The sequence below is a fragment of the Aegilops tauschii genome, chromosome 6, assembly GCF_002575655.3.
Source record: "Aegilops tauschii subsp. strangulata cultivar AL8/78 chromosome 6, Aet v6.0, whole genome shotgun sequence".
Lineage (NCBI taxonomy): Eukaryota > Viridiplantae > Streptophyta > Magnoliopsida > Poales > Poaceae > Aegilops > Aegilops tauschii.
The window spans coordinates 372,389,437-372,399,505 of NC_053040.3; the positions used below are offsets into that span (position 1 = coordinate 372,389,437).

At 45.3% G+C, this 10,069-nt stretch overlaps 2 protein-coding genes across 2 annotated transcripts; both read left to right on the plus strand.

Moving 5' to 3' along the window:
• Window positions 1-1,729: 1,729 nt before the first annotated feature.
• LOC109737524 (acetylornithine deacetylase) lies at window positions 1,730-5,574 on the plus strand. Its single transcript, XM_020296655.4, has 10 exons — window positions 1,730-2,194; window positions 2,647-2,900; window positions 3,004-3,112; window positions 3,752-3,890; window positions 4,003-4,060; window positions 4,565-4,582; window positions 4,694-4,819; window positions 4,907-5,063; window positions 5,148-5,181; window positions 5,376-5,574. The coding sequence occupies exons 1-10, from the start codon at window positions 1,859-1,861 to the stop codon at window positions 5,483-5,485; spliced, it is 1,341 nt and encodes a 446-aa protein (XP_020152244.1). The 5' UTR covers window positions 1,730-1,858; the 3' UTR covers window positions 5,486-5,574.
• A 1,626-nt stretch (window positions 5,575-7,200) lies between these two features.
• LOC109737523 (uncharacterized) lies at window positions 7,201-8,242 on the plus strand. Its single transcript, XM_020296654.4, has one exon. The coding sequence runs from the start codon at window positions 7,294-7,296 to the stop codon at window positions 7,999-8,001; it is 708 nt and encodes a 235-aa protein (XP_020152243.1). The 5' UTR covers window positions 7,201-7,293; the 3' UTR covers window positions 8,002-8,242.
• The last annotated feature ends 1,827 nt before the right edge of the window (window positions 8,243-10,069 follow it).

Below are 10,069 nucleotides of genomic sequence, written 5' to 3' on the forward strand. Positions count from 1 at the left end.
AGCGAGAGCCCCTCCGAGATTGGATCTGTCTCTCTCTATTTTTGCTTTCTCTTCTGCTGCCCTTTCACCGTTTCGTATATATATATGGAGATCCGTAACTCCGATTGGACTGAAACCTTCGCCGTGATTTTTTACCAAAAATTAGCTTTCTTACGGCCGAAGAAGGGCATCAACCGCCTTACGGGTGGCCCACGAGGGTCAGGGGCGCGCCCCCTGCCTCGTGGCCACCTTGGGCACCGCCTCGCGTTGATTCTTCTTCCGGAATTCTCCAAATATTCCAAAAATATTCTCCATCCGTTTTTATCCCGTTTGGATTCCGTTTGATATGGATATTCTGCGAAACATAAAACATGCAACAAACATGAACTGGCACTGGGCACTGGATCAATATGTTAGTACCAAAAATAGTATAAAAGGTTGCCAAAAAGTATATGAAAGTTGTATAATATTGGCATGGAACAATAAAAAATTATAGATACGATGGAGACGTGTCACCAAGGCGGCCACATGTCCCCCTCTTCGCGTTCTTCTTCGTGGCAGTAATCTATTTCTCAGTCATTGTTGCATGTGTCTTCTCATTTGGCTGCTGCGTCAACAACGTTTCCCTAACTACGATGGTATTTTGGGGGTCCGGAGGTGACATCGAGCTTCGCTCACAACACCCCGCCAATGGGAGTGTAGGAAGAAGACATCTTGATTTTTCCAACGATCTTGTGAGTAATTTTTTGATTCTTTAAAGATGATCCTATAAACGTTGGTTGACTTTTAATATATGTCATTTCTCCTTTTATAAAGAGACAAGTGCATTTTCGTCTCTCAATTTACCACAAAGTGTAGCTTTCGTCCCTAAACTTTTTTTGGGTACAACTTTCGTCCCTCTTCTCAATACCAGGTATAGTTAGTCCCTTGCAACGGTATTCAACAGTCAAACACGGTTTTGACCTTATGTGACATGGTTTTGGCCACATCGTCACTGTAAGATGGCATAAAGTCGCATGTCATTGAGAGAAATCTCTCTCTCTCTCTCTCATGTCACCGATCCGTTGGCGCTGCTCCAGTGACAGGAGTATCTCCACCCGCTTTAAATATCCACTGTGTGATGCAGAGAGAAAGACTGCGATGCTACTCTAGGAGGCCGGTGATGGGAGAAGCTCCTCCCGCTAGATGGTGAACATGATAGTTGGGGTAAGGATATGACAATAGGTCATATCGAATCTAAACCGACATGGGGGAGAGAAAGGAGCACAATTCGTCGAGGTCCAATCCCAAACCTTTGGGGCATTCCCCTTACAATGATAATGTGATCAAAACCGTGCAACAAAAAGTCAAAACCGGATTTGACCGAGGAATACTCATGTTAGGGACTAATTCTACATGATATTAAGAGTTGAGGACACAAGTTGCACAAGATGTGGTCAAAACAATGACACATCAAGACAAAAACATGATTTGACCGAGGAATACCACTACGAGGGACTAACATACCTAGTATTAAGAGTTGAGGGCAGTGCCCCTGGTTGAAGGACGAAGGTTAAAAAAAAGAATGTTCCGGGACGAAAGGCACACTTCGCGATTAGCTGAGGGACAAAAATGTACTTTACTCTTATAAAATGATAAGGTGTTTTTTACATGAAAATGAGTGTTGAATGAAAAGAGAAGAGAAGAATTTCAAAAGAAAAAAAGGAAAGAGAAACTGAAGAACCGCAGCGGCTACGGCACGGAGCGTGCCGTCGTCGACACGGACACATCATATGCGCACATCGTACTTTCATCCACCCAGAGTTGCTCAAACACAGAGAGTTCCTCGACCTCGACTGGACTCCCTTCGCTGTTGACCCAATCCGCCGCCGCGTCCAAGATGGCATCTCCGGCGCCGCCGCTTAAGGACGCCGTCGGAGGCCTGGACCGCGACCCCTTCGTCGCCCTCCTCGCCAAGCTCATCGGCGAGTCCCAGCGCCTGCAGAACGACCCGCCGGCCCTCGTCCCGCAGGAGGACCTCGTGGCGCAGCACGTCGTCGACGCGCTCCGCCCGGTGTCGACGGACACCGGCGGCGGCCCGCTCGTCGTGCGGAAGGTGAGCTACACCGACGGCCGGAGCAACGTCATCGTCGAGTACCCCGGCACCGTCCCCGGCCGCGTCGTCTCCTTCGTCGGCATGCACATGGACGTCGTTCCGGCCAACCCTAGCGAATGGGTGAGTTCCTAGCAGATTTCATTTGGATGTGTGAGTGCTGATTCGAGGCTTAGGGTTCCTGGACGAAGGATTCGAGGGTTTGCTTGATTTGGGGGTCTTTCTAGCTTGTCGCCCAAACTGCACCCATCCTTGATCTGTTAGTGGCTTCTGGATTGTTCTACCTTGGAATAGATGCATGTTTCGGTGCAGTGCTGGCTTGTGGACTTGTGGAGTGTTGTGATTCAAGTTAGTACTTCAGTGGCTTAATTGCTGTATCTACTGTTAAAGTTTCACCTTTCATCATTGTTACTGTTTGATTTCGCTCATTTCGTTTCTGTCGCATTATTAATTGATTATTAGTGATTACTAACAAGTTGTACCTCAAAATTTACTCTTGATTTGTTCGTCAAATTTCTGTTACTCTTGTTGGTTATAATCACTAATCAGTGGACTGGGGTCTTCTACTCCTGCAGGACTTCGATCCCTTCTCACTAACCTTCGAAGGTGATGACAAGGAAAAGCTTAGGGGCCGTGGGACGACGGACTGCCTTGGTCATGTGGCGCTAGTGACTCAGCTCATGCGGCGGCTTGGTGAGGTGAAACCACCATTGAAGCATTCTGTCATTGCGGTGTTTATTGCCAATGAAGAGAATTCATCGGTCACTGGCATTGGTGTTGATGGTCTTGTCAAGGATGGTTTGCTGGATAAGCTCAAGACTGGACCCTTGTGAGTATTGAACTCTCTGTTGCCTCGATGGAATGGCCAAGTAATGTGTCGTTCGTGGGGAATTCTTGCTGATTTAGTTGGTTACATGTGTGGTATTGTGAAGGTTTTGGATAGATACTGCGGATAAGCAGCCATGCATTGGTACTGGTGGGATGATCCCTTGGCATCTAAAGGCAACAGGGAAGCTGTTTCACAGTGGCCTTGCACATAAGGTACTGATTTGGACTCATTAGAACAATGTTCAGTTACCACTCCTTTTTACTCTATATAACTGTATAGACACAAAATCTAAGAGAGTTGATGAAAAATGACCTCTTGATTCCTTCAGTGGACATATTTTTAGACACTCTTCTTACACCAGGAATAATTATAGTGAAGCAGAGGGAGTAGTAAATATTCTATAGATGTGATCTGTTAAATCATATACTCCCTCCGTCTCATAATATAAGAGCGTTTTTTACACCAGTGTAGTGTCAAAAATGCTCTTATATTACGGGACAGAGGGAGTAGTTGCTAGAATAAGTTAGCATCCTTGCGATTGGTACCAAAGTACCAAACGTAGATATGAATAATGGGACCAAAAACAAAATAACGCAAAAGTATAAAGCAAGTGATCGTTGATACATGACTGGTAGAACTTATTGTGTAATCAACTCTGCTGTTATACGTTTTTTTTTCTGCACATGTTTATTTGACATGTCTTGTAATGTTATGGAAAGAGCTATTCAAGTAGTTCACACGGCAAAGAAGTCCAAATATAGCATTTTCACCTTTTCTTGCTGTCAGAGACAAAGTATAAAAGTGCTTTTGAATTCTGAAGACCCTGTATCTGTTTTTTGTTTTTGTCAAAGGCCATAAATTCGATGGAGTTAAATATGGATGCACTTAAAGAAATCCAAACTCGGTTTTACAATGACTTCCCTGCACACGAGAAAGAGAAGCTCTACAAGTTTGCTACTCCATCTACGATGAAGCCAACAAAGTGGAGTTGTAAGTCCCTGTTGTACCTTTATTTTACATATGTTTTAGAGACAGTGTATTTATAATATGTGGAAAAGAAAAAAAATCATTGGGTGTGGTCCAAACATGTGATGCTTTGCAGATCCTGGTGGGGGTCTGAACCAAATTCCTGGAGAATGTACAATTTCAGGGGATATAAGGTTCAACCCTTGCCCTGAAGTTCTTAGATTCTCTTTAATTGCACTTGAGATGAAATGATTCAGTTAAGTTTTAGTTTGATATGTACTTTTCTTTGTGGTCTAGTTTGATGTGTACTTACTAGTGCTGGAGGAACAACTGAAATTGAATTTTTTTTTAACACTTACTGAAATTGAATGTGGAATGCTTTATAGAGTAGAGTGTTTACATAGGAGTAAAAAAATAAAGAAAATGTGATGGACTTGCACTGGTCGCATATCTCTATGTAAGTAAGACTCCAGTAAAAAAATACTCCCTCCGCCCCATAATATAAGAGCTTTTTTGACACTACACTAGTGTTGAAAATGCTCTTATATTAATATATTATGGGACGGAAGGAGTATAATCCATGTTCACCTTTTTATTTTATTTTTGCTACTGTAGTAAGGTTGTCTATTTGTTTATATTATTGAGACTCCATGGGTTTTTGAGTGTTTCCTGACCATATGATTCTTTTGATGTTGCAGGTTGACTCCTTTCTATAGGTAAGTCCATCTTTTATGTGTACAGTATGTATTATTCCTTCTCCTGGATGGGCTTCTATGGGTATTAAATGATGTGTTAAATTCATAGTTGCTACTGCTATTATCATGCAGCACGAGTTTTGTTGTCCAGAAGTTAAAAGAGTACGTAGATGATATAAATGCTGGACTTGAAACAAAGCTTCCTACTCGTGGTCCAGTTTCGAAATATGTTCTTCCGGATGAAAATCTGCGAGGAAGGTGAATTAATCTTTCTTTACTGACTTTTACCAGTAATCTTCATGATGGAGGGCATAGTTTTCATTGTTTACTGTTTGAATGTGCTAGGCTTGAAATTGCTTTTGATGGAGATGTGATGAATGGGGTGGCCTGTAATCTTGAGTCTCGGGGCTTTCAAGCATTATGCAAAGCAACTGAGGAAATAGTCGGATACGTAGAGCCATATTCCATCACCGGGAGTTTGCCTCTGATTCGTGAATTACAGGTTTGAGCGAGAACTAACATACACAGTCGTCTTTTTGATGCAATATCTGTGTGCTAAAGCAAATTCATGATGGCACTTTTACAGGATGAAGGATTTGATGTTCAAACTGCTGGATATGGTAAGCACTTGAGCACAGAACAGAGGTTCCTGGACTTCTGTTGGTCATGTTATTATGTTATATATATCAGTCAGATAACATGTTCCTAGATTTGCATTGGGTGTCCTAATTTAGCGTTCGGTTATCTCAGCTTACGTGAGATAGCTGAACTCTTTTAGTGTGAGTGCTCATACAATGCTACCTATGCGCTGCAGGCTTACTGAAGACGTACCACGCGAAGAACGAGTATTGTCTGTTTTCAGATATGGCCCAAGGCTTTCAAGTGTTTGTAAGCATCATTTCGCAGCTGGAAGCAGATGCTTAAGCCTTCTTTAAGGCATGAAAGGTTACCTTATTGGACACCTATTCCTGCTACTCGGGGATCTAATAAAAGTGTTTTGAGCTTAGTCTAAATCATATCTCGTACCATGATATTCAAGCTCAGTTTACCGCATAGAATTAGAACTTGTTTGCATTGGAACGTTTTGAGTGTACGAGCTTGGTGTTTTTCGTGAACCATACATATCGACAAAAATACAGAAGGCAAAGATCATCTAGCCATGCTGTCAGTACTGCACTTACTCGAGTGTTGCCCATCGTGGATGAAAGTCATCTCGGATCGGATTGCTCGGCGCTGTTGGAGCTAACATTTCTCGATGCAGAATTTAGGTAGCCATGTTGCCGAGTCAACTGGTACAATACCCTCCAGTGAAAATAAAAAAAGAACTGGGTACATAGCAAAAATGCAGTGCCACGCATGCTTGCAGAATAGCGAAAAAATATATATTTACTTTGCATATTAGGTTTGACCGAAGTCAAATTTTGTAAAGTTGGACCAAGTTTATAGAGAAAAATATAAAAATTTACCATAACAAATCTATATGAAGTGAAATTACATTCAACAATGAATCTAATGGTATTGATTTGTTATTGTATATGTTAATATTTTCGTTTATAAAACTTTGTCAAAGCTCACAAAGCTTGACTTTGACCATAGTTAATATATAGACTAAATAAAAACGTAGGGAGTATTAAAAATGAGCTTGTTGGTTTAGCTTTCATCGTTTTTCACCCCCTCCCACCAATTTTCTTTCAAATCATGCAATAACCCTCATTAATTTTTTACCTAACCGACTCCTCACTTCCATGTTTCTGAAGAAAGAAATCCCTTGCAAAGCAATCAACGAAAATCAAATAAATCACCAATAGAAAGAAATAACTTGTAGTAAAACAACAAAGTCAACTCAAGTCACATCATATCCTTCCTTATCTTTGCCTATGGATTCCCTTCCCACAACATATCTCAATTTCAGCTCAATCAGAGAAAATCTACATCGGACCACTAGAATAAAATTGCCCCTATTGCAATGCACGGGTTCATTCTCAAGGTGACGACGGTCCGAAGAAAGCAGCAACCAATAGGACTTTCTTAATCCTCTCTTCCTTTCAGAAAGTTTAGCTAGTATTTGTTAAATGCAAATGTGTTGACGAAGTGGTTCGTTATTAAGTTGCTATATAAGGCCAGGTACTACTAAGTTTGTAAGATCCTGGCCATGTTGTTATCCCTCAGTCATCTTCTCTCCAAATCTAAATCCTAGAGAGGAGATTTTCTAGGCACCCCACGTCATCAACCCTCGTCCGCAGGTCGTCATCCCCTCCCCCTTCTATGTCGGTGTGGGAGTGTGGGGATGCCCCTATCTACCGGATGGAGCTCTAATTTCTCTCTCTTTGAGGCTTCAGTAGGGTTGCGCGCCGGTGGGGCATTTGCAGCGGCGATGTTCCTTGGTACGAATAATGTCTCACACATTAGACCGCCGTTCCGACGATACTGTCATAATTGATTATGATACTCTGTAGATTCAACGTTTTTTATGAAAAAAACATTCTAGCGTTCTTAGTACTGTCATGATTGATTATGATAGATTGGAAGTTTTTTATGAAAAAATATAAAAATTAAAAATTGAGGAAACGATATGTATGGGATGTGCAACAGTGCAAACGAAGAAAAGAGCAGCATTGACAGTTGTGAGTGGGCACTGGCAGTTGAGAAGAAGGGTACACACCTCTATGGACCTCATAACTAAACGTCGCTTTACTCCTCGATAGCTCACCAACCAAAACAACCAGAAGGGGATGGCAAGCCCGCACCACATCGCGATGGAGCTCGTCGGTCCCAAGCCCGGCGGATCCTCCTCCGCGGTCGCCGTCCACCACATGTTCGTCGTCGTCGTCGACGGCGTCGAGACGGACATCCACGAGGGCACGCTCCACGGCAGTCCCGGCAAGGTCACCGTCACCAGCCCCGGGAACCTCTCCGCCGACGGCCTCCGGAGCGTCGTCGTGCGCGGCGGGGGAGGGGGCGCCGTCGTGTTCACCCTGTGCGGCGACGCGGCCGCCGAGGGCGTGGGGTCCGCGTCCTTCGTCCAGTGCGGCGCGACGCGCGTCGACGGCGCGCGGGAGGTGTCGGTCTCGCGGTGCCGGTCCCTGGACGCGGAGCAGGCCGGCAAGGTGACGGTCGAGAGGTGCCGGGAGGCGCGGCTCCGAGGCGGCGGCCTCCTCCGCGCGACCCGCTGCAGGCGGGCGGACGTCGAGAGCTTCGGCGAGGTCCGCCTGGCGCGCTGCAAGGGGGCGCGCGCCGACTGGTGCGGCAGCTTGGAGGTCCAGATGTGCAGGGCCGTCGACGCCAGCCGGTGCGGCGCCGTGAGCGGCGACCGGTGCCGCCGCGTGAACGTCGCCGGCTGCGGCAGTGTCGCCGTGACCCACGCCGTGGTCAAGACGGTGGAGGAAGAGCAGCTGCAGTCGCAGCAAACCGTGTCTCCGCAGTCCAGTGGAAGTGAGTAAGCAGCATCAGTGAATTCGAAATCGCTTGTAATTCTTTGTTGTCTGTACGAAATTGCCAAAGTTTCTGGAACTAAGAGATCCCTACTCGACGGATCGCGTTTGAATGTATGATGAATACGCCATGTTTCATTGCTTCTACTGGGTTGTTCTCTTCCAAGAACACTCATCTTGGACTTATTGAATCTTTGGATGTCGATTGTATGTTATAACGCACGTAACAAAGGATGTACTAAGTGTAAAACGTGTTCTAAGTGTAAAAGCCTTCCTCCCCTCGATCTCCACCGACGAGCCCGTAGATTCGCCTGCCGCTCCAGCGGCCGGTGGCGGGGAGGGGATTTCGGATGCCTCGGATCCGGTCAGTGGATAGGTAGGGGTTTTTAGTCCTCGCAGGGGCAGTGTTTGGACGGATGGCGGCGCTTCTTCTTCGAGTCAGTCTTCCTGGCTTCGATCCCCATAAGTTCGTCCGTTGTGATGGATTAGACGGAGCTTCGGTGTAGATTCTTGCTAGCTCCTCGGAGCGGTGAGGTTAAGGTTTCTCGTCGTGCGTATGCAACAGTGATATTTGGTGTTAGGTTCTTCAGATCGATTCAAGGATTCAACGGCGACGAGTGCGGCTCCGGGGCGCTGGTCCTTAGGGGCACGTGCACAAAGACTTCCCAACTGTCATCGACAAGGTCAGGCCGGTTCCGGTATGAGAGTGGCGACAGCGGCGCGTTCGCGGCTTGTTCTGGCGGCGGCAATGGTCGTTAGGTGATCCATGAACCTCGATATAATTTTAATTATGTTTGAGGTGTTTTGTACTTCCGATGAATCTTTATAATAGATCTAATACTTTTCGCAAAAAATATCGAGTTAAGTTCTTTGACTTGATGGATACAACATTTATTCTCTGGATGTACTCCCTCCGTTCTTAAATATATATATTTTTTAAATATTTCAATATAAACTACATACGAAGCAAAATAAGTGAATCTACGGAAGCGGACTAGGAACACTAGGCGACGCTGCACATTGAAATCACCCCCGCTCATGTGCTAGCTCGGGATATGTGCATCATTTGATAAAATGGTTTCTCATATGTGAATACCTGACCGACGCGTACATGTGAACAGTTTGGGCGTGTGCATTCTCATTTAATATATGTGCATGGCGAGCATTAGAATACAGAACAGGGGCACAATTCATTAACTCTCTTCCGTGTTAGAGCTAGGCCATTTATGCTTTACATCCAGCGTGGCATTCCCTCCATTGCGAGATCAAAAAGGAGCAAGGATCCTGTCGTGGTTTTTTCATGGCAGATGTCCTCATAGGACTTAGTCGCAAGGCCATCACGTCGAGTGGTAGATCGAAGGGGTTAAGTGGACACGAAAGACACGAGGGTTTATACAGGTTCGACCCCTCTTGAAGAGGTAAAAACCTACGTCCTGTTTAGGGTGTATCGGTTATGATCTCGATGTAAAGGTGCGCTAGGCCAACCCTAAGCTTGAGATATTGTAAGTCGTCCTGTCTAACCCGGGGCCCCCCCTTTATATATAGGTTGAGATCCCGGGGCGTACATGAGAGTCCAGGCCGGGAACAAGTCGATATCTTGCCCCCTAAGTAAAGAAAACTCATACGACAATTTACAAATAGGCCTAGGCTAGTGCACCTTGAGCCGGCCATCTGAGGGCGGCTCATCTTCCTCCAAATAGTCTTCAGAAGAACACGGCCCACCTGGCCCAGCTCCTCGTAAGTCGCCGTTGGTGACCCGACCCTGAATGGGCGGGTCATATCCTGGGGTTATATCCCCAACATTAGCCCTCAGGTTGATTTGAACTTGTTCATTTCAATCTTCTGGATCGTGTTACTCTGAGTGAATCTTCCGCCTTGTGCCGGTTTAAAAACCAACTCACCCTGTCCTTTTTGACTCGCCTCTTCTCGCCTTTTGAAAATTCTCATGACGTCATCCAGCAAATCGCAACGGATCTCACATGACGTCATCCATATCTTGAGTGGATCTAACAGGCGCGATAACCGAGGCGTCCGTTGGCACTGTAGATCCTAATTTTTCGTGCCTGCCTTTTGCAAC

Coding starts and splice junctions, on each gene's coding strand:
- LOC109737524 (XM_020296655.4), top strand. CDS start 1,859: ATGGCATCTCCGGCGCCGCCGCTTAAGGACGCCGTCGGAGGCCTGGAC. Junction 2,901..3,003: donor AAGCTCAAGACTGGACCCTT/GTGAGTATTGAA, acceptor GGTATTGTGAAG/GTTTTGGATAGATACTGCGG. Junction 5,064..5,147: donor CTCTGATTCGTGAATTACAG/GTTTGAGCGAGA, acceptor GCACTTTTACAG/GATGAAGGATTTGATGTTCA.
- LOC109737523 (XM_020296654.4), top strand. CDS start 7,294: ATGGCAAGCCCGCACCACATCGCGATGGAGCTCGTCGGTCCCAAGCCC.